The sequence below is a fragment of the Bombina bombina genome, chromosome 5 (genome assembly GCF_027579735.1).
Source record: "Bombina bombina isolate aBomBom1 chromosome 5, aBomBom1.pri, whole genome shotgun sequence".
Classification (NCBI taxonomy): domain Eukaryota; kingdom Metazoa; phylum Chordata; class Amphibia; order Anura; family Bombinatoridae; genus Bombina; species Bombina bombina.
Window position 1 is genome coordinate 803,556,731 of NC_069503.1, and position 24,783 is coordinate 803,581,513.

At 38.8% G+C, this 24,783-nt stretch overlaps 1 protein-coding gene across 2 annotated transcripts in view; it reads right to left on the minus strand.

The window, feature by feature from the left end:
* Positions 1–24,783, minus strand: part of SEH1L (SEH1 like nucleoporin) — a 118,089-nt gene that overhangs the window by 47,210 nt on the left and 46,096 nt on the right. For both annotated transcript variants that reach the window (XM_053714891.1, XM_053714892.1), the window contains exons 4-6: positions 22,740–22,951; positions 22,057–22,155; positions 10,954–11,094 (exon numbers count right to left, since the gene is read on the minus strand). In XM_053714891.1, the coding sequence (XP_053570866.1) occupies positions 10,954–11,094; positions 22,057–22,155; positions 22,740–22,951 (452 nt within the window). The remainder of the gene's footprint in view (positions 1–10,953; positions 11,095–22,056; positions 22,156–22,739; positions 22,952–24,783) is intronic.

A 24,783-nucleotide genomic window follows, 5' to 3' on the forward strand; every position in this document is an offset into this window, starting at 1 on the left:
TTAGTAAACCTCTTTAGGTATTGGAAAAACATAAGTACACACCGGCACTGCATATTATTTATCCAGTCTACACAATTTCTCTGGCACTGCGATTGTACACATTCAGAGCAGCTAAAGCCTCCCTGAGCAACAAGTGGAGGTTCTCAAGCATAAATTTTAAATGTAGAAATATCAGAATCAGGTTAAATCATCTTCCCTGAGTCACAAATATCACCCACAGACTAAGCATATTGTGAGGTAGTATCAGACATGGTTCTTAAAGCGTCTGTATGCTCTGTATCTACCCCCAGAGCTGTTTTGCTTTCCTTTAATTTCAGGTAGTCTGACTAATACTGCTGCCAGTGTATTATACACAACCTTTGCCATGTCTTGTAAAATAAACGCTATGGGCGCCATTGATATACTTGGCGCCATTTGAGCGTGAGTCCCTGGAGCGGGAGTCAAAGGGTCTGACACGTGGGGAGAGTTAGTCGGCATAACTTCCCCCTCGACAGAATCCTCTGGTAAAATAAACGCTATGGGTGCCCTTGATGTACTTGGCACCATTTGAGCGTGAGTCCCTAAAGCGGGAGTCAAAGGGTCTGACACGTGGGGAGAGTTAGTCGGCATAACTTCCCCCTCGACAGAATCCTCTGGTGATAATGTTTTTAAATACAAAAAATGATCTTTATTGTTTAACATGAAATCAGTACATCTGGTACACATTCTAAAATGGGGTTCCACCATGGCTTTAAACATAATAAACACAGAGCCTCCTCTATGTTAGACATGTTAGAACTAATAAAGAGACTAGTAAGCTTGGAAAACACTTTAAATCAAGTTAACAAGCAAATATAACAAACGTTACTGTGCCTTTAAGAGAAACAAATTTTGTCAAAATTTGAAAAACAGTGAAAAAAGGCAGTAAATCAAACGAAATTTTTACAGTACATGTAATAAGTTAACAGAGCATTGCACCCACTTGCAAATGGATGATTAACCCCTTAATGCAAAAAACAGATAAAAAAAAAAAAAAAAAACGAAATTTTTTTAAACAGACACAACAAAACTGCCACAGCTGAGCTGTGGATTACCTTCCCTATAACTGTTTCTATGCAAAATTTAAGCCAGCCATGTGGAAAAATTAGGCCCCAATAAGTTTTATCACCAAACATATGTTAAAAAACGATTAAACATGCCAGCAAACGTTTTAAAACACATTCTTATAAGAGTATGTATGTCTATTAATAAGCCTGATCCAGTCGCTATCACTGCATTTAAGGCTTTACTTACATTACTTCGGTATCAGCAGTATTTTCTTAGTCAATTCCATTCCTTAGAAAAATATATTACTGCACATACCTTAGCATATATCTCTATCAATCAGCCTGGTACCAGTCGCTTTCACTGCATTTAAAGGCTGTACTTACATTACTTCGGTATCAGCAGTATTTTCTTAGTCAATTCCATTCCTTAGAAAAATATTTTACTGCACATACCTTATTTGCAGGAAAACCTGCACGCCATTCCCCCTCTGAAGTACCTTACTCCTCAGAATGTGTGAGAACAGCAACTGGATCTTAGTTACGTCTGCTAAGATCATAGAAAAAACGCAGGCAGATTCTTCTTCCAAATACTGTCTGAGATAAACAGCACACTCCGGTGCCATTTAAAAATAACAAACTTTTGATTGAAGAAATAAACTAAGTATAAAAAACCACAGACTCTCACGACCTATCTATGTTGAGACTTGCAAGAGAATGACTGGGAATGGCAGTTAGGGGAGGAGCTATATAGCAGCTTTGCTGTGGGTGGACTCTTGCAACTTCCTGTTGGGAAGGAGAATATATCCCATAAGTAATGGATGATCCGTGGACTGGATACACTTAACAAGAGAAATGGTAACACTAATAATAAAATGTGCGTGCAAGCAATATGGGGTATTTCTCATCTTTTTGCGCTCAATGGAAATAACACGCTTATTATGAGTTGAAAGTAAATGAGTTTGCTTGGTGCCGAAATGTTGCCTCTCAGCCAAATAGCGTTCTGCCTGAGAAGCTTAGTGCGGCGAACGCTGTAAACAAATAAGGAGCTTTCAGCATGAAGTATTTTATACTTCATGACTGGAAGTCCCCTTTATTTGTTTCAATAGTAAATCGAAGCGTTTCAGAAACGCTAGAATTTACCATCACTTTAAACATGAAAAAAAAAAAAAATGTAATAAACCTATTTAATAAAATGTTTAACTGTATGTACTGTAAACATTTCAATGTTCTTCACATAGGGGAAGTATTTGTAAATAGATATTCCTATGTATATATTCAAAATCATGGGATTTATATTATTATATATTAAAGGGACAGTTCACCCAAAAAATTTCCCCCCTTTAAATTGTTCCCAATTATTCATTTTACCTGCTGGAGTGTTTTAAATTGTTTACAAGTAGCTCCTTTACCCCTATTTTGGCATTTGAAATAGCTGATTTAGCCTGTGGTAGCCCAACCTATACTGAAAGTTTCTATACTGGAGTATATTCTATTGAATAGCCTAAGTAAACACAGCCAGCAGAAAAGATAACTATCCTGCCCCCCACTGAGAGTGTAAAGTAATAAAATGATCATTTTCCATTGTTCTCTCTAAGTATTGAGCTTTGGTTTTCTAGATAAATATAAGATAAGGAAGCAAGTGTGTGTACACAAAGTTATAACATAATGAGATCTGATATTACCTGAAGCTCAACCCATTGTAATAGGCTGTGGTTTAAAAGCACAAAACCAGCAACTTCATATACACAAATAAACCGAAAAATGCAATTTCTCATAAATGTTATATTCTGCAGCTGGTATAACAAGTCATTGAAAATACATTCATATAAAAACAATTTTACAGTGTACGGTCCCTTTAAGGAATAAATAGAACATATTCTATGTGAAGAACATTGGAATGTAAAATATTCATAATTCATGTCGGGATAGAATAGGAGTATGTGTGTAAGGTTTTTTTGTAGATTTCACTCTTCATCAAAGTCAAAGGGAGAATATGTTAATACATTCGTTATATTCAAAGTTCCACTTTTTACTTTCAACTCATTATACGAACGCAACCCTACGTGCTAAAAAGCCTCCGTCTAGTGAAGTTAACACGCGAGTTGGAGCAATAAGAAAATAATATTTCATAGATAAAAAAAGATAAAATTTAAACTTAGTTAAAATTTTAGTTAAGAGTTCCAGCCCATTTTCTCGCGAGGACTTCCGTTTGGGGTGGAGCTTGAGAACAGCATGCTCCAGAGCTGTGCGGTGACCAAGCACCGCTGAAAAAAATCTTACCCAAGCTATCTAACCACTTACCCCAGCAACTCAGTGGGGATATCAGTGTGGTAATACTCGCATCCAGGAGACCCTGGCTGTAGAGAAGCTGGAAAGTCCCTATCTTGTTTATTGGACTCAATGAGTGCTGAATGAGTACCTGGCAGAAGGCATAAAGTTAAGCGGCAACATCCTGGGGTAATTAACACCCTAAATACCCCCTACCTGGATCCTAGAGCTCCGGAACCAGTGCGAGGTAGCTGGTTGCTGTACGGAAGACAAAGACCAGACACACCGCGGACAGCTTCCTGCAGTGCTTGACAGGAAGCCGGAGGAAAAGCTAGTGCCGGTGAGGAGGTCCGTCGCTTTGCGGAGGGATCCGTGCTGGGCCGACCAACCTCATCGAGAGCTGTGCTGTTGTGACAAGGCGGTGGACCGGGTTCCTTGGGTTTGCTGGGAGCGAACACAGCCGCTTCAGGATAATCCGGGTGCCTGCACTAAATCGACGGGGAGCCTCTAGAAACTGTTGCTACCGCAAGTATCGCTAATATATTTGCCTTCTTTGTTTGCCATTAACTTTGCTGGTTTAAAGAGAGCCAGTTAACCTTTAAAGAGATTACCGGTTATTATGCTCCATACCGGATAAACTGTTCATATATTTACCCAGGTCACCCTACTCCTTTTATTCTGTATTGGCCTTGCTAACTTTAGCGGATTGTGGAGGTAAAATCCTACAACAAACGGCCTACTTCACTTTCTCTATCTTCCTAAAGGGAAAACTAAAGTTTGAAGGAAAACGAAAAGGATAAAAGTCGAAGTAAAAAGGGGAAAATCTGAGAATTTACTATTCTTACTTGCAGGGTGCTAATTAAGAGACATAAGAAGTGTACCTCGTAAGATCTTAAGGACATTTGTCTGGTACATGTCAAATTTAAAACCTGCATGTGAATATAGTTTGGGGGTTGGCATATCATCCCTATGTGTTATTTTTACATCTCCTGCAATACATATGTGCTAAACACAGGGGTTATTTGTATCTATCTATATGTTGGAAAATGGTGTTTACACCAATTTACCTTACCGGATCTTCTATGCTGAACCTGACAATTGAATAGCATGTGCTAATATTGTTGCTTGTTAGGCTGACTTGTCATTTTCTAGACAATTGTTGTTTTTTTTGTGGTTTGTTTTGCTATCTACGAAATTCCTTTTCTATATTAATAAGGTTGGGTCAAAAAGAAAAAAAGAGGGAGAAAAGGAAGGAAAGAGAAGGGAAAGAGAAGGAAGGGCTAAAGGAAGGGAAAAAAAAAAACTCATATTCTGGGTTATTCGCTTATTAAGATTTATACACTGTAGCAGTCTTAAGAAAGACCGTTATTTTTTTTAAACATTGTGTATAGTCTATGCTCTCTGGTGGCTAGATTATAGGTGAAAAGGGAAAGAGACAAGAGGAAGGGGAAGGTAGGGAACTTATATAAACACTTTGACAGGCCCATATTTTTTTCTTATTTTTTTCTTATTTTGCATGGTTTTTATTTTTTTTTTTTTCTGTCGTTGCTTTTTTTTCTCTTTTTCTCCTTCCCCCCAGCTAGGGGATCACTCTATAAATTCAGAGACTCACATTTATTAAAAAAAAAAAAGAAAAAAAAAAAAAAAGAAAGAAAGAGGACCCAGAGGTCCATCACTTCAGCTAGTATAGCTTGTTTGCTTTCACAAGTGTTGTTTTTTGTGTCCTTGCCGTGGCGAGGCTATTAATAGGTTGGCTCACATCTTAGTACTAAATTTTCACTTGCACATTTAATCTATGGAAAAATTCGTCACACTGACGAAAAGAAATTCACCGGTGATGCCTGCTAAAGTAAAAGATAAAAAATCTAAAACAAATGACACCAGTCTTGATGTTACATTAGGTGAATTAACTCCCCCTTCCCTTGATATTCAGATGTTGATAACACATCTATCAGCGGTGTTTTCACCTCAATTTGAAATGATTAAAAAAGAAATTGCGGGTATGACTACTGAATTGTCGTCCCTCTCCACCGAAGTCAGGCAGTTTTCTGCTAGGATCGGTGAAGCGGAGGACAGAATTTCTGACCTTGAAGACCGTATAAATGCTCAGGAAGTAATTATTCAAAAGCAGGATACCACAATTCAAAGTATGCAATTGCGCCTGGAGGATATAGAAGATCGCTCCAGACGTAATAACATACGTATTGTGGGGCTCCCAGAAACTATGGAATATGAGGATTTAATGAAATTCACTTCCTTTGAATTACCTCTAGCGTTAGGAATGTCAGCAGATTCTTTACCCATAATAATAGAGAGAGCACACAGGATAGGTTCTAAGAGAACACAGTCTGACGGTACAGTTAGGAGCAGAATGTGTATATTTAAAGTATTAAAGTTCCAAGACAAACTGGAATTATTGAAACTCTCCAGAAAGAATGGCCCCCTGCAGCTGGGCAGTAACAAGATCTTACTCTTCCAGGACTTCTCTAACGAGACGTCCACAAAGAGAAAGCTAATGGCTCCATTCTGCTCACAATTAATAAATAATGGATTTAAAGCCCGTATGGTCTACCCGGCCAAGGTAATAGTTGAAGATAGGGATTCTACACTTGCTTTCCAGGATATTGAAGGTATCAAAAGGTTTATTAGTTCAAAAATCCCAAAATGAAGATCAATACAGTCGAGTTTTGTTTTATCATGAATAGATTAATAGTCGCCAGGCTATATGTGGTATATATGTGGATGAATGGGGTGTGTGTCTGTAGATGTTTTGTCATTTTAATTACTTTTATTTATTTATTTTCTCCCCCCCCCCCTTTTTTTTTCTTTTTTCTTTTTTTTTTTTTCTCCCTCCTTCTCCTCTCTCCCCTCTCTCTCTCTCGTCTATTTCCATCTGTGAAAAAGTAGAAATGATTGAGTTAAAAGATTCTGTTAGGTTGAAATGACTGGATTACATTTATGTTCTTGGAATGTAGGAGGTATATCCTCCCCTAAGAAGAGAAAGCTTATAATTAAAACTCTTGGTAAAAAGAGACCAGATATTGCCTATATTCAGGAAACCCATCTTACCGACATAGAGGCTGCAAAACTCAAAATTAAATGGGTGGGTGAAGTTGTTGCCGCGGCAAGTATAGACAGGAAATGTGGAGTAGCGTTTTTATTGCATAAAGACCTTGACTATAAAATCTTACATATAGAGAAAGATCAAGACGCAGGATATATCATACTCCAAATTCAAATCAATCAAGTAGCATATGTCCTATGTAATGTGTATGGGCCTAATAAAAACAGTAAAAATTTCTGGGAAAAAATAAAAATTAAGATTTTTCCCTTTGTGGGGGAAAAATTTATCTTAGCAGGTGATTTCAATATGACACTTTTTCCAGAATTAGACAGGTTCTGCAATACAAACGCCAAAGAGTATAAAAAAACTGCCAAATATTTTAGAACTTTCTGCACAAAGTTGAAACTGGTCGATATCTGGAGAACTAAACACCCTGATTCCTTGACATTTACTTGTGAATCTAGAGCCCATAGAACTTTTTCTAGGATCGATTTGTTTTTAATATCTGAGGCTCTTTCAATTGTTCAAACTAATCCAGGTATTGGTGACATATTGATATCCGATCATGCAATAGTTTATCTCACTCTTCCCTCTTCATCTAGTTCCTCCAAAAGAACGCAATCCTTATACTTTCCACGATACCTTATGAATAGTCCTAGATTTTCCAATTGGCTTAAGCAGAAATGGAGGGACTACAGCACACATAATATTGCTTTCTTTGATAGAATGGAGATTTTTTGGGAGACGGCCAAGGCTGTCTTACGAGGTGAAATTATGAGTTATCTAATAAATAGTAAGAAAAAGGCTAGGGCTCGAGAACTTCAGCTTTCTAATAGTGTTAGAAATGCTTATAGAAAATTTTCTGAGGAGCGTTCCATAAGTAAGTGGAATAAATATCAAGAGGCGAGAAGAGAAAGATGTTTTTCTAGACCAGAAATCCCATATTGAAGAATCAAAACTTAATAGCCAATTTAGAGGTCTTTATGGAGATTCAACTAAATACCTAGCAAAATTAATAAAAAATAGAAAGAAAAAGAATTATATTCTAACTATAAAAGAAAATGGTATATACCATACAGAATCAATGGAAATTAGCAGAGTTCTGTTCTCTTATTATCAGAAATTATATTCGAAGCAGGATAGTAATGTATATAGACAAGAGAGATTTTGGTCAAATATAAAGCTACCACAAGTTCAGGAAGAGGATTTGATATCTCTTAATGCTCCAATTGAGGCAGATGAAAAAAAAAATGATAGATAAGATGCGATTAAATAAGGCCCCCGGCCCGGATTCCCTCCCGATAGAATTTTACAGGATATTAGCCCCAGAAATCATCCCTATACTGGTAAGGTTGTTTAATAGCTACTTCCAATCAGATAGCCCTATCTCTTCTTACTTCTTAGCCGCCAACATTACGTTAATTCTTAAAAAGGGGAAAAATCCGGAAGAACCAGCCTCTTACAGGCCCATATCTGTATTGAATACAGATTATAAAATTTTGATGGCTATTATATCTGACAGGCTCTCCTCATTGCTGGATAACATTATCCATACAGATCAAACCGGTTTTATTAGATCTAGGACTTCAATTAAGAATGTAAGGAAAATAGTGACTTTTTTGGATTATTCCCATTATTTAAATGAGAAAGGAAAAAAGAATTGGATAAATGATTGCGCGATTCTTTCCTTAGATGCTGAAAAGGCATTCGATGCTATTTCTTGGGCCCATTTAGTTAGAGTACTACAGGAATTTGGCTTTAAGAATCAATTTTTACAATTTATTCAAAAAGTCTATAGAAATCCAATTTCGTTTCTCATTGTGAATGGTCAGCTATCTCAAAAAATCACTTTAGGACGGGGAACAAGGCAGGGTTGCCCGTTGTCACCTCTCTTATTTAATTTGGCACTAGAACCCTTAGCTATTCGTTTAAGAAATGTGTTAGAGGGAATTAGTATGGGCTCCTATATTCTTAAGATCCTGCTATATGCAGATGATCTATTGGTATTCTTAAAGAACTCCGCTCATTCAATTCCAACCACACTACAATGTCTAGATGAGTTCAGTTCATTTGCGGGCTATAAAATCAACTTCAATAAAAGTGAACTCATGTGGATTAATAAATCTAGGAATAGCATACAAGATCATCCATTTAAAGAGGTTGAAGCAATAACTTATTTAGGTATAGTATTACATAAAAATCCGAAAAACTGGTATCGGTTGAATTTTTCGCCATTATTTCTTAAGGTCATATCAGATTTAGAGTTATGGACGACATTTCCACTATCTATCACGGCCCGTGTAAATCTAATAAAGACATTAATTTTCTCTTGTTTACTTTATCCTCTTCAGAATCTCCCGCTTTTTATCCTTAACAAGGATTTGCGTAATTATACTCCTGTTGTTCCAAATTCATTTGGAACAGGAAATCACGTATTTCGCTAGATAGACTTATGCAATGCTTTGAAGCAGCAGGCCTTGCTTTTCCCAACTTTAAACTATATAATTGGGCTTGTCTAGCCAAAACGGCGATGGATTGGATTGTGGAGAAAGAATTAGTGTCGTCTATAGAGATGGAGACTTATATGGTTTCCCCTTGTGCCCTGAAAGCGATATTACATTGTCCTATTCATCTCTTACCAATACAGATACTCTCGCTAAATTTCCATTAGAAATATTGTGGCGGCCTGGCAGAAGTGCTGTATAAGCTTGGAAGTAGACTATACATTTTCAGTATTTTTACCAATCAGAGGAAATCCTCAATTTTCTCCCGGGCTTAAACAAGTAGTATTTAGAGAGTGGGCTGAAAAAGAGCTTAAATATATTTATGAGATCTTGCCTCAAGATGGGCAATTAATCTCCTTCTCGATTCTCTCTCAACATTTTCAGCTACCTAGTTCCAACTTTTTTGCTTACTTACAGGTCCGTCATTTTATTAACTCATGTAAGTGGGATATGAGTAAATTGAGTGCATGGTCGGATATCAATCTATGTCTTCAAAAATTTGCATTAGAAAACCCGTCCATCTCGCTCTTATATGATATTATGCTTTCTAAACAAGCATTAATCCTGTCAAACAAATTGACACTATCTTGGACTCCCTTTTTCCCTTCAATTGATTTTGGTAAAATTCAACGCAGTTTGATAAATGTAAAAAAATGTGAAATCCCCAGGAGTTGGAGAGAATCTTATCTAAAACTTATTAATAATTATTATATTTCCCCGTTAAGATTAGCTAAGTTTTATTCTACTTGCAACGGGAATTGTCCCCGATGTAATAAATCGAAGGCTGATATTCTACATATGTTTTGGTATTGCCCGAAAGTTATACAACTATGGCGTAAGGTAGAATATTGGTTTAATTTGCAGTATAAATCAACTATTATCCTGTCACTTGATGAGATAATCTGGTTAGATGCTCCCAGTAATAGGGGCTTTTATGCTCATACTTTAAATATTATTATACTAGCTGTTAAGACATCAAATTCTTAAACATTGGAAGGACACTTCAGCTCCTGGATTTTCTCAGATCCTACAAGAGATTCAAACTCAAATCATACATGAGTCAGTTCACTTAGAAACTATAGCAGAAAAGAGAATAAATTTTTTTATAGCAGGTTGGCTCCCGATTATCAAAACATATCCCTTAGCGATACAAAAAGTTATCCTTACGCCATTCCTGTCATCAAGCTCCTTTATGGACTTTGTAGCTTTAGATCTTTTCCCACATACATGGATAACTAATTATCGAGAAATATAAGGCTAAGTTTGTCTGGGGGATATAGATTAATTTAGAAACTGAAACTACTGAGAGAGGATTCTGAGAGCTCCCTTTCCCCTCCCCCCATCCCTTTTTTCTTCTTTTTTTTTTTTTCTTTTTTGTTTGTGTGGGTGTATGAATAAGTAGTAGGTGGGTATGATTAATATTGTTCTAATTTGTTTTGAATGTAGGAAAAAAAAAACAAAAAAAAAAAAAACAACACTTTGTACAGACTTTGCTATTTGTGAGTATTTTCTTTCCAGTTAATCAATGTATGTATGGAAAAAATAATTTTTTGTATTATGCTTTTCTATTGCTGTCACACCTGACCCTGTAGGGTATGTAAAGGTAGAATCTTTGTTTTTTTATTGTACTCTGTGTTGGAAACAAATAAATAATTAAAAAAAAAATTTTTTTAAAGCTTTCATATCTAAATAATGCAATCAAAAGTGGTTCTTGTTATGTCATCTTTGCTAGAGTCTTCTACTATTAAAAAATATATAATAACTTGATTCAAATATTTTTCCCTGATGGAATTAATGTCAGAGATGTAAATTTAGAGTAGACATCTCTCTGGTGAGAGAAAGATTCAAAAGCACAAACGCATTATATACCTGGAAAATTGCAGACAAATGTGCAGGGGGGGAAATATTACACAGAATTGTTACTTGTGAGCACATTTAACCTGTGTCCATTATTGACTGTCTACGTCTCTATGCAATGTCAATATGAGAAGGAACACTAAGAAAATGTAATGCTTTTAAAAATTATAAACAGTTAACATCTGTCAGCTTTCTTAAACAACTTTCTTAAACAACTGTAGCAATGTTTTCTCACCTTAACGGCTTCATGGTAAAAATCCTAACATCTTTACTTGCCACAGCTAGAATGTGAAAGGATCTTCCCAGATTTGGAGCAAACGCCAGGTCGTGAACAGGGTCTATGACTGTCATGAAGGTTTCAGCTTTTACATATTTTCTGAAAAACAACAAGAAAACTGTATGCAGAGAGACGCTAAGGACTATGGGTTGCACATAGGCGCTCAGGAGAATGTGTGTGCAATGGTAAAAGCGGGCAGAGAATTGCTGCCCACCAGAGAAGCTGGGCGGAGAGAGGTGAATATGTCTGTCCATGAATGATAATCTGGCTTATAATGTATACAACATTTTGCTAAACAAACTTGTAAATCAAATTCCAGAGTTGAGAATAGCAGTAGGTTGTGTCTTGGTATCACTAATGCTTCACAGCCGACATCTAATCACTGTGAAAAACTGATGTAATTGTATAACTCAACAGACAAAGCTCAGGAACTTTCAACTGCATACAGTAATTGATGTGCTGATGCGTAAGGCAAGCATCAGTATTTGCACAAAGATAAGGGATACGGTTGCTTTCTAACAAGGATATCTTGAATAGGCCAGTCTCTGATTGAAATATTATATACTCAACTCCAATAAAATGTTTAATACAATGTAGTAAAGTTGTGATGTAGTTTAATTTTTTTAGTTTCCCCTCTGCAGAATAAAGTACTTTTTTTTCTTAACATATTAGAAATATTAAAGGGACATCAAAGTCAACATTAAACTATCATGGTTCACAGAGAGCATGCCATTTTAACCCCTTACCCCATTTAGACATAGGTACTACATCACAAAGTACTTTGCTTAGCATATCCTATTGACGTAGTACCTAATTCCAACCTTCTGGCTCATGCTACAATCCCTGCTGTCAGTTTTGAGAGATTGTTCTTTCTTAACCACATGATGGAAGATCGCTGTCTCTATCGGATTGCAGTGATGCCATTGGTGGTGTGGGAGGCAAAGAAGGGGAGAGTTCCCTACACTACAGAAAAAAAATGTTTGTTGAGGGATGGGCCTTTACACTTCAGAAACGGGTGAAAGATGGGGACAGCGGATCACTACACTATAGAAAAAAAAAGTATTCATAAATTATTTGAAAAAATATAATAATTATACAGTATAAACTGGGTACAGAAAGAGAACTGGCAGTATCTAATATGGCTGCTACTAGTTAATTGGGGGAGGGATCCCTACAACAAAAATAAATAAAAGGCCTAAAAATGCAACTAGCAGACTGACAGTACCTAGGATGGTGGTGACCAGTGGAGGGTGAGGGAGGGAAGAGAGCTAGGGATCAGGGGGTGAGAGGGGTCAGATGGGAGGGTAATCTCTACACTACAGCTAAACCTAACCTTACAAGCTACCTGGTTAACCCCCTTCACTGCCAGGTATATTAGATTAACATAGAAACATAGATATTGACGGCAGATAAGAGCCATTGGCCCAGCAAGTCTGCCCGATATTACCTAACAGTATATACTTATCTAGTTTGTAGGATAGCCTTATGCTTGTCCCATGCATTTTTAAAGTCCCCCACAGTGTTTGTTGCTACTACCTCTTGAGGAAGTTTATTCCATAAATCAATCACTCTTTCTGTAAAGAAGTGCTTCCTCAAATTACTCCTGAATCTACTACCCTTTAGCTTGAGCTCATGACCCCTTGTTCTTGAATTTTCCCTTTTATGTAAAATACCCACAGCCTCAGTTTTACTAATCCCTTAAACGTACTTGAAAGTTGCTATCATATCACCTCTTTCCCTTCTCTCCTCTAAGCTATACATATTTAGGTCATTGAGCCCATCCTGGAAAGATTTTTTAGACCATGTACCATTTTGGTAGCCCTCCTTTGCACAGATTCAAGTTTGTTAATATCCTTCTGAAGATATGGCCTCCAGAACTGCACACAATACTCAAGATGAGGCCTAACTAATGATCTATAAAGTGGCATAAGAACCTTACTATTTCTGCTGCAAATACCTCTACCAATACATCCAAGCATTCTGCTAGCCTTGCTCGCTGCATTACTACATTGTTTACTACGTTTTAAATCATCTGAAATAATAATTCCCAAGTCCTGTTCCTCATCTGTAACAGTCAGTAAAGTGTCATTGAGTCCGTAATTAACATTTGGATTTTTCTTCCCTAAATGCATTATTTTACACTTTGCTGTGTTAAACTTTAGATCCCAGTCGTTTGTCCAGTCCTCCAATTGTTGTATATCACTTCTCATTTTGTCTACCCCCCCTGGAACATCCACTAAAATTATCAGGTAAGCATAATTTATGTTTTACATCTAAAGGGGAGGAGAGTCCACGGCTTCATTCATTACTTGTGGGAACATATACCCAAGCTTTTAGAGGACACAATGAAACCGGGAGGGTAAAAGGCGGACCCTTAATCTGAGGGCACCACAGCCTGTAGAACCTCTCTCCCAAAAACAGCTTTCGCAGAAGCAAAAACATAAAATTTGTAAAACTTAGTGAAGGTATGCAAGGAGGTCCAGGTAGCCGCCTTGCAAATCTGCTCCATAGAAGCCTCATTTTTGAAGGCCCAAGATGAAGCCACCGCTGTAGTTGAATTGGCCACGATCCTCTGAGGAGGCTTATGTCCGCTTTCTCATAGGCCAAGCGGATCAAGCTCCACAGCCAAAAGGACAAAGAAGTAGCAGAAGCCCTCTGACCCCTGCGCTTCCCTGAATATACGACAAAAAGTGATTTAGATTGTCTGAAATCCTTTGTGGCCCGAGAATAGAACTTCAAAGCACGAACCACATCCAGATTATGAAGTAACCTCTCCTTAGGAGAAGAAGGGCTAGGACATAAAGAAGGAACAACTATCTCCTGATTGATGTTACGGTTAGACACTACCTTGGGGAGAAACCCCAAACCTGTGCGAAGAACAGCCTTATCAGCATGAAACACCAGATAAGGGGGCTCACATTGCAAGGCCGCCAGCTCAGAGACTCTGTGTGCCGATGCAATGGCCAACAGAAAGAGAACCTTCCATAAAAGATCCTTTATGTCAAGAGAATGCATAGGCTCAAACGGAACCCTCTGTAAGACTTCAAGTACCAAGTTTAAAGGGACATAAAACCCAACTTTTCTTTCATGATTTTTTTTTTTTTTTTTTTTATGCTTTTATTTACAACAACAACAATGCATTGCAAAATATACAAAATAATTTTAATCCCTATATAGGGTACAACTATAAGAATACTTCATAGCAATGTATAACAGCGAAAAAGAAAGAGAAAAACAAAAGAAAAATGAAATATACATTTTTTTCCATTGTTAACTTAAGCATTGGCACATTGTTGGAATTTTATATTTTATCAGAAGAGAGAAAAAGAAAAAAAAAAAAAGAGAAAGAGGAGAAGAGAATAAAAAAAAAGGAAAAAAAAAAAAAAAGGAAAAAAAAAAAAAAAGGAAAAAAAAAAAAAAGGAAAAAAAAAAAATGGGGTGGGGGAGGGAGATCAATTTACCATATCACAAGCAAAACCAGATCAGAATTTCGGAAATGGTATATTAAGAATTCAGTTTCATTCGGGGGAAGTGCTTTTATAAACATTGACCATTTGAGGAAAAACCTGGTAATATCCTGATTATTGTCTATATTAGTATCAATTTATTTGAGAAGATAAGATATCTAGCGGCCAATATAGTCGTATTAATAATTTTAGTGTTAAGTTGCTTATTCTCTAAGTGAGAACAGAGAAAGACCATGTTCACCGACAACAGGATCAGAGAAGGGTTATTCAATATTTTACGAAGCCAAAATTGAACTTTAAGCCAGAAATTTCTGATTTTTGGACAGGCCCATAGCATGTGCAGAAGGTTTGCCAAAGGAAAAGAACATTTGGGGCATATGATAAAATTAGAATTTTCGCATTTGAACCCCTTTTCGGGGGTATAATAAGGCATATGTAGTAACTTCAAGTGAGACTCCCTCCACGTAGAGGAGAGAGTTGCTCGCGTATCTTCTTGCATTGAAAGGTATGGTAATTTAGGATCTAGTTCTTGCATTAATAATGCGGCCCATTTAATGCAGAGCTTACCCAAATTCATTGTGCCCATATCTGAAACTAGGGCATTATATATAGCAGGGAGAGATTGACATGTATCTATTCTTAACTAGTACAAGCCAGTTTTCAATATTTTCTAATGACCAATTCCAGCCATAGTCGACTATCAATTTTTTGGCATAGTGTCTCGCTTGAAGATATGCAAAGAAATTTCTGTGTGGGAGGTTAAATTCATGCCTAAGAGAATCAAATGTTTAAACACAGCGCCTTTCCATATCCAATATCTGACATACATTAGAGAGACCCTCATGCTTCCATTTTAAAAAGAGTGTTGAGTTTAATCCTGTTTGAAATTGGGGGTTCCCCAGGAATGGAATGTATCTCGAGACTCGGTGTTCTATAACTAACCTGTTGCAAATCTTTTTCCATGCTAAAATTGGATTATATATAGACCTCAATTTTTATTTCAGGTGGTATAAAACTAGTATTAGAATGAATAAGCGATGCATGAGAGAAAGAACTCGTTATATTTTTTTCAAGGTTATTTGTGACCTAGTCTTTTAAAAATAACCAATCGGTTACTATGCGAGCCAAGAAAGCGTAGTTATAAGCCCTAAGATCAGGTAAAGCCAAACAGCCGTACCTTACAGGGAGAGAAAGTTTCAAAAGAGAAATTCTAGACCTCCTGTTTTGCCATATAAATGATCGCAAAACAGAATTGCAAGAAGACAAGTCTTTCTTCGTTAATATCAAAGGAATGTTCTGAAGAATATAGAGCATTTTAGGAAGGAGAATCATCTTATATGCTGCTATACGTCCAGATAGGGAAAGAGGTAAGTTATGCCAATTTTTAAGAGAGTCTTTGATTTTATTTATAATTGGTGTAATATTCAGAGAGCACCAGGTATCAGGGTTAGGAGATATTATTCCTAAATATCTAAATGACTCCTGAACTATGGAGAAGGGTATTTTTGTACAAGATTCCTTCGTCTGCTTAATCCAAAGAAACTCTGATTTTGTAATATTAACCTTATATCCAGAGAAGGATCCGAATTGTTGTAGAATTGAAAGAAGTCTGGGTATATTCATACATGTATTAGTCATATATATCAGAATATCATCCGCGTAAAGTGCGATTTTTGACTCGTGGCTGCCCATCTTAATTCCCTCAAGTTGCTATCTAATTAATATAGCGAGCGGTTCAATAGCGATATCGAAAAGAAGCGGGGAAAGAGGACAGCCTTGCCTAGTTCCTCTACGCAGTATTAAATACTGTGAAAGAGACCCGTTGACTACCATCCTTGAAGAGGCATCTCGGCATAAGTTTGCAACAAACTTAATAAAGTTTCCTTTCAAGGCGAATTGTTCTAAAGTGAATAGCAGATGATCATGCTGGACCGAGTCGAAAACCTTCTCGGCGTCTATGGCTAAAATTGCCAGATCCGAATTGGGCCCATTCCCAGCTAGAGCTAGGCCCTTGTTTGCCCTGAGATAGGCTATAATAAGAATAAGTTCTCTTATTTTAGCAGAGGAGTTCCTGTTCTTTATAAATCCAGCTTGATCAGAATTGATAATGAGGGGTAAAAGCGATTGCAGCCGTTGAGCTAAAATAGAAGTTAGGAGTTTATAATCTGAGTTCATGAGAGCAATGGGTCTATACGATTCCTTCATAGCCGGATCTTTCCCTTTTTTTTTTTTTTTTTTTTTTTTTTAATAGCAGCGTCGTATAAGATGCTACAAAGTTAGCTGTGGGCTCATTGCTGTGTGTGTGTGTATGTATATATTTGAATAAAGCAGTTACGTGAGGTGTTATAGTAGGGGATATCATTTTATAAAATTCGTTGGGGAGTGCATCAGGGCCGGATGCTTTATGAGGTAACGTTTGGATAGTATTAGCCACTTCTAAGTTGGTTATTGGACAATACAATTGTTCAAGTACAGCAGATGATACTGAAGGATATGACATTTTTCTCCAGAAGTCCTCTCGTTTCGTGATATTAGAGATTCCAGGGGAGTATAAATCAGTGTAATATTTGAAGAAAACTTGGACCAGGTCTTCAGGAGACCTAACTTTTTGACCTTCAACATTTAAGGCATCTATTATCTGACAACCCTTATCCTGCTTAAGAAGTTTTGCTAACAGTTTCCCTGAATTATTCCCATGTCTATACAATTTTGCTGAAAATCTAATATCTTTTTGTGTTGACTTATATAGGGCCAGTGAGTAACTCTCTCCTAATCCTGCAGTATATTTAGCCCAATTCTGCTTTGTATTTTCAGCTAGATAGGAATTGTAAGCATTTGTCACTGCGCATAAAAGTTAATTCTCCCGTCTTAAGTTTCTTAGTTCGCCTGATAGTATATGCCAGAATTTCTTCCCTTAAAACCGCCTTTGCGGTTTCCCAGAATAAAGCAGGACGGTTTAAAGCTTCGGAGTTAAATAGTGTGAATTCCCTAAACTTGGCTTCAATCCAGTTTTTAAACTTAGCGTCAGAGGCTAAGTATGTGGGGGGGGGGAGAAAGATTATTCCTGTGGGGAAGGGCATCTGTTTGGAGTTCAAGGAAAATAGGGGCGTGATCAGATATGGCAATAGGTGAGATTTGAGCTATAACTTTCAATTTACATAAACGTTCGTCCAACAGGAATAGATCGATTTGTGAGAGTGATTTGTGTGCTTTTGATAAGCATGTGTAATCACGTGTATCAGGATTTTGTAATCTCCATATGTTGTGGACTTTAAGATTACTAAACATTCTTGAAAACAGTTTTGACTCTAATTTATCCCTTTTAGTCTTTTTGAGAGCAAGATTTTGCCTCAATCTATCCAGAGGATATTGTGGAGCCATATTAAAGTCTCAGCCCATTATTAAAAAACCTTCTGCGCATTCTATGAGCCTGGCCTGCAACATCTCCCAAAAGAGGAAGTTAAAAACGTTCGGGGCATATGCATTACATAATGTGTAGAGAGTATTGGCAATTTTAATCTTTAGTATAAGATATCTCCCTTCTCACGAGCCGAAGAGGTTCTCAAATTAAAGTCCTCATGGGTAAAAGAAGTTCTCTTTTCCCCTAGCGTGAATCGCAAAGGCGGAGTGGCTATTCTGCTGGGTAAAAGATTCAACTACGAAATAATGAGCACTGAATCAGATCAAGAACATAACATTTTAAACAACTTTCTAATGTACTTCTATTATCAAATTTTCTTAGTTTTCTTGTTATCCTTTGTGGAAAAGCAGAAATGTAAGTTCAAGAGTGTGCACGTGTCTGCAGCACTATATAGCAGCAGTTTTGCAACAATGTTATACATTAGTAGGGGCACTAGATGGCAGCACTATTTCCTGCTGTGTAGTGCTTCAGGCATGTGCACGCTACCTACCTAGGTATCTCTTCAACAAAGAATAACATGAGAATGAAAAAATTTGATAATAGTAAATTGGAAACTTTTTAAAAATTGTGTCCTCTATTGGAATCCTGAAAGAAAAATTTTTGGTTTAATGTCCCTTTAAGTTCCAACGAGGAGCAGTCTGCCTAAAAACAGGCGTGATTCGAGACAGGGCCAGAACAAAAGATTGGATGTCACAGAGATCAGTGAGTCTCCTATGCAACAGAACAGGTAAAGCCGAAATTTGTCCTTCTAGGGAACTAGCGGTGAGACCCTTCTCCAAACCCTCTTGGAAAAAGGACAAAATCCTGGATTACCCTCACCTTGTGCCAAGGGTAGCCATGACTCTCACACCAGGACAAGTAAGTCCTCCACACCCTATGATATATGCGACGAGTGACCGGCTTTCTTGCCTGAACTAGAGTGTCAATCACATTCTCAGAGAAACCCCTTTTTGCTTAGACTAAGCGTTCAATCTCTCAGTCAGCCTCAGAGAATCTAGATTTCAATGTTGAAAAGGACCCTGCTCCAGCAGATCCCTGCGACAGGGTAACCTCCACAGCGGAGAGGATGACATCCCTACCAAAATCCGCAAACCACGTCCTCCTCAGCCACGAGGGAGTAATCAGAATGGAGGACGCCACTACAGAAGCGGTAACGGAGGAAATATGTATACAAGACCGAACCCCCAAGGCATCGCCAATGCGTCTATTAACTCTGCCTGGGGGTCCCTCCACCTCGATCCATATCGGGGAAGACTGCAATTCAACCTTGACGCCATGAGATCGATCTCTGGCGTACCCCATCTGAGACAGATCTCCGCAAACACCTCGGGGTGAAGAGACCATTCCCCCGGATGAAAAGTTTGCTTGCTGAGAAAATCCACCTCCCAGTTGTCCACACCCGGGATGTGAATCGCAGAGAGCAAACAATTGTGGGTCTACGCCCACTCCGGGATCCGAAACATCTCCCTCATTGCCAGGGAGCTCCTTGTGCCCTCCTGGTGGTTGATGTAAGCCACTGAGGTAATGTTGTCCGTCTAGAACCTGATAAAGCTGAAGTTCCCCAGACGATGCCAAGCACTCAGAGCATTGTAGATCGCTTGAAGCTCCAGAATATTTATTTGAAGAAGAGACTCTAAGCGAGACCACTTACCCTGTGCCATCCTGGCACCTCAAACAGCTCCCCATCCTGCCAGACTCACGTCCGTGGTCACAATCTCCCAGGAAGGATGTCCCCATGGACAGGTGATCCGGGTGGATCCACCAGGAGGGGGAAATCCAAGTCCGCGCATCCATGTATATCGGCTGTGACAGATCAGAATGATCGTCGTTCCATTGTCTCAACATGCACAATTAAAGAGGTCTGAGATGAAACCTGGCAAATGGAATTATGTCCATGCTGGAGACCATGAGCCCAATCATTTCCATGCACTGCAGATGGTCTCACTGTAGACTGAAGGGCAAGAAAGATAGACACCATCTTTGTGCATCGCTTGTCTGTGAGAAAGATCTTCATGGACACTGAGTCTATGATCGTGCCCAAGAACTCCACCCTGGTACTGGGAACCAGAGAACTCTTTTCGCGTTTGATCTTCCAACCGTGAGATTGAAGTAACTGCAGCAGAACTCTGGTGTGGGCCTCTGCCAGATGGAATGGGGAAGGAAGGCACTCTTGCCTCCTGTAACCGTGCGTGCTAGAACCGAAAAACCTTTAGCATTCAGGCGGATAATTTGCATATTAAGCGTCACAAATTAAGGAATTGGCTACCTTTAGGGCCTTAATCCTTTCCTGCACATCCTCGAAAGAGGGTTCACCCTCAATCATATCAAATAAGGCATCGCACCAATATGACGCTTCCGGTTAAAAAACAAACCCTGTGCGTTGAAACATCTTTCGTAACAGGTTTTCCAACTTTTTATCCATAGGCTCCTTGAACAAAGAACTATCCTCCAAAGGAATGGCCGTGCGCTTAGCGAGCGTGGAGATGGCCCCATCCACCTTGGGAATGGTCCCCCACAACTCAAGCTGGGCCTCTGGGACGGGGAAAAGCTTTTTAAAATTAGAAGAGGGGGAAAAGGAAGAGCCTAACCGCTCCCACTCGTTCTTTATAATGTTCGCCATCTTGACAGGAACCGGGAAACCACCCTGTCCTCCTAGACTTAATCAAATTTAGGAATGGAGGGCTCTTGTGGAAGCTTTGGTTCTGGAACTTCTAAAGTAGCCAGTACCTGCTTTAGTAAGAAACGCAAGTTCTCCATTTTAAACATAAAACCAGACTCCTCCTCTACCGGAGGTTTAGATGACACTGACTCCGACCCTGAAAGGGCCCCTTCCGATGCGTCGGAATGGGCCTCGTCATGTACCACCCCTCCGCGGCATCCGACAGAGACAAATCCTGGGGCGGCCTGCTTGAACTTAGCAGAACGCGGCAAAGCATGGATCACCTTAGCGACTGCCATTTCAAGCTGATCTGCAAAATCAGGCGGCCAAGCAATCTCCCCACGAAAGGGTAACAGTCGGACCCTGGGGCGCTGCATGTGGTATAGGGGACGCCATTAGGGAACGCACCTCACGGGACGGTGACCCCTCAGAAGGAGACGGCTCAGTAGTGCTAGACATTCGTAGCCTTCTCAAGGCATGTTCAACAATTGTGCAGGCTGGTCTACCAAAACCTCACAATAAACACAGGTATAAGACTTAGTTTAAGAGGGAGTACCCTCTAACGCGTCAGAATCCTCCATAGCTTTTAGAAAAAAAGACTAGAACAGGCACCTTTATAACCACAAATGGCACTCACCACCTCCTATGACCCGGACTGCAGAAACCATTCGTCTCCTCCATCGCAGATCAGACCGGAAGTAAAGAGGCCCCACCAGGTCACAAGGATGTCTACGCAGGACCGCCCCTGCCGAGGAGAAAACGCACCAAAAAAGACAGCGCAAAAACTCCCGGAAGAGAACCTGTCAGTTCCACAAAAAATGCCAGAGCCGCGTCCTTGCACATAACATCACACAATAAACGTATGTACATACCGCCCTGTTCAATAATCCCCATATAGGAATATTAACCCTAGTTTCTATAAAGATAAAGGCGCTAAACTGTGGCCCTGTCTTCTGCGTTATCATAATATAAAAAATGAAACGATCTTACAAGAATCTATGCCATGGAACAGGAAGACCGCCCTTCAAGTGTGACAAGTAGTAGCTGCGCTCTTGACATGGACTTGAGAGAAGAAAGCAATCTGCAAAATTTTGTCAACGCCAATTGCTAAAGGAGGTGTTAATATGAGTCGGGATGGTGTCCCAAAGGGAAGCTCCCTCTGCATCTCCGGACTCTAACATTCACCCAGGCCCTCAACTGAGAAGCTTGAAGGGCTACTTAAACTTCTGTCCCATAGCGAAGGGTAGCACCCCTCATAAGAGACCTCCGATTTTCCGGCTCCTCTCTGCCACCTCCTGTGACGAAAGGCAAAGAATGACTGGGGGATGAGGGGAGTGGGGGAGGTATTTAAGCCTTTGGCTGGGGCGTCTTTGCCTGCTCCTGGTGGCCAGGTTCATAATTCCCACAAGTAATGAATGAAGCCGTGGACTCCTCTCCCCTTTAGATGGAAAAATAAGCATGTAAATAAAAACATAACATAAAAAAACAAAAACAAAGTACATATAGGTTTTTACCTTGTGTTCTCATTATATTCATAGATCTGAACTTTTCCCATTATATTAGGACTGCTTTCATCACTGCCAACAGCAATTGTAGGTGAATGTGCACGAGAACTAAACAAAAAAACAAAACAAAACAAAAAAAAAAAGGAGTATTTATGGTTAATACAAAGCATTTTTCTTCTAATATCTATCAAAAGTAAGTAGGCCTCTCTTGAAATGAGCAATTTAGCAGATTTCTACTATCTACAATTCAAAGACTTGCAATTTCAAACAGAGAGGAAGCCATGGCTTTAAATTTTTTCCACTGGCTTCTAAACTTAGAAGACTTCATTTTTTTTGAGAGGCTCCCAAATCTGATAAATTTAACAAAGCACACCAAGCTAGTGAGACGAGACCCATTTATAAAAAAATAATACAAAACGTAGTAGATTGTAGTATTTTATTATATGCATACAAAATATAAAAACAAAAGTGTAAAAATAAAGGGTCATGAACATAGCAGGTTTGTGGTAAAGAGAAATTAACACAAACCAGTATTTTTACCTTGTAGATTTAATTAGTCTCACAATTAATTTACTTTTTTTGTTTTAGGCAACAGATCGATGTCTCTATACAAAATAAATAGGAAAGATCACAGGGAAAGGTCTCTACAAACAGTATGATTCTCTTTTTATTATTTCAAGATAATGACTAACCTGGAAGGATTCCATGAGATGCAACTGCAGCTCAACTTGCAAGAAATTTCATGCTGCAGAGACCATTGACTTAAATTCATGACATCAGGAGCCTCGTACACTCTAACAACACCATCTGCAGAACATGTGGCCAACATCAGGCCCATGTGTTTTGGAGCAAATTTTACATCTGTTACAGATGTCCTGCTATCTACAAGTGTTGTTCTTTTAACCTACGAGATACAAAATAAAGCAATGAAAAAGGTTGTTTACATATGGCGGGAAATATTTTTGGAAAAAAACTTCAAATAAAAATACATGTTAACGTTGCTTATGTGATGAAAGGGTTAACATCCTGAGCCTGAAAAGAAAATACAAATTAATAAGAAATTACACACTTGGCATTTTACTTCATGTTGCTCATGTTCTCAGCATAACTGTGATAAAAGGGGATAAAAGATCTAGCATGTTACTTAAAGATAAACCAAGGACACCTGAGCTTATTCCACAGTCTTATATTGACATTCGACAGAAAAAAACAAAAATGTATGCTTACCTGATAGATTTCTTTCTTTCCGAATATGGAGAGTCCACAACGTCATTCCAATTACTAGCGGGATTTAACTACTGGCCAGCAGGAGAAGGCAAAGAGCACCACAGCAAAGCTGTTAAGTATCACTCCCCTACCCATAATCCCCAGTCTTTCTACCCTAGAGATAAATGGAATAAGGAATAACACAAAGGTGTAGAAGTGCCTGAGGTTTAGTCAAAAAACACTGTCTTAATTAAGGGTGGGGTCGTGGACTCTCCAAATCCAGAAAAAAAGAAATTTATCAGGTAAGCATAAATTTTGTTTTCTTTCCTAAGATATGGAGAGTCCACAAAGACATTCCAATTACTAGTGGGAACCAATACCCAAGCTAGAGGACACGAAATGAAAAGGGAGGGAGAACAAGACAGGCAGACCTAAACAGAAGGCACCACCGCTTGAAGAACCTTTCTCCCAAAAGAAGCCTCAGCCGAAGAAAAAGTATCACATTTGGAAAATTTTGAAAAAGTATGCAGAGGACCAAGTTGCAGCCTTGCAAATCTGTTTCACAGAAGCTTCATTTTTGAAAGCCCAAAAAGAGGAGACTGCCCTAGTAGAATGAGCTGTAATTCTCTCAGGAGGCTGCTGACCAGCAGTCTCATAAGCAAAACTAATTATACTTCTCAAACAGAGGAAAAGAGAAGTAGCAGTAGCCTTCTGACCCTTACGCTTTCCAGAGAAACAAACAGGGCAGATGACTGGCGAAAATCTTTAGTAACCTGTGGTAAAGTTTTAGAGCGTGCACAACATCCAGGTTGTGCAACAGGCGTTCCTTATGTGAAGAAGGATCAGGACAGAGAGAAGGAACAACAATTTCCTGATTAATATTTCTATCCAAAACCACCTTAGAGAGAAAACCCAATTTAGTATGCAGGACCGCCTTATCCGCATGAAAGATAAGGTAAGGCGAATCACACTGCAAAGCCAAGAGTTCAGAAACTCTCCTAACAGAACAAATGGCAACAAAAACAAAACCTTCCAAGATAATAACTTAATGTCTATGGAATGCATTGACTCAAACAGAGCCTGTTGCAAAACTTTAAGAACAAGGTTAAGGCTCCAAGGAGGAGCAACAGGTTTAAACACAGGCCTGACTGACCAGGGCCTGACAAAAAGATTGATCAACTGGCACATCCGCCAGACGTTTATGTAAAAGAATAGAAAGTGCAGAAATCTGACCTTAACCCTTTCTCCAGACCTTCCTGTAGAAAAGACAAAATTCTAGGAATCCTGACCCTACTCCAAGAGTAGCCCTTTGATTCACACCAATAAAAAAGGTATTTACTCCATACCTTATGGTAAATTTTAAGAGTGACCGACTCAGAAAAATCACGCTTAGACAGAACTAAGCTTTCAGTCTCCAAGCAGTCCGCTTCAGAGAAACGAGTTTTGGATGCAGGAATGGACCCTGAGTTAGAAGGTCCTTCCTCAGAGGAAAACTCCAAGGTGGCAGAGATGGCATCTTCACTAGGTCTA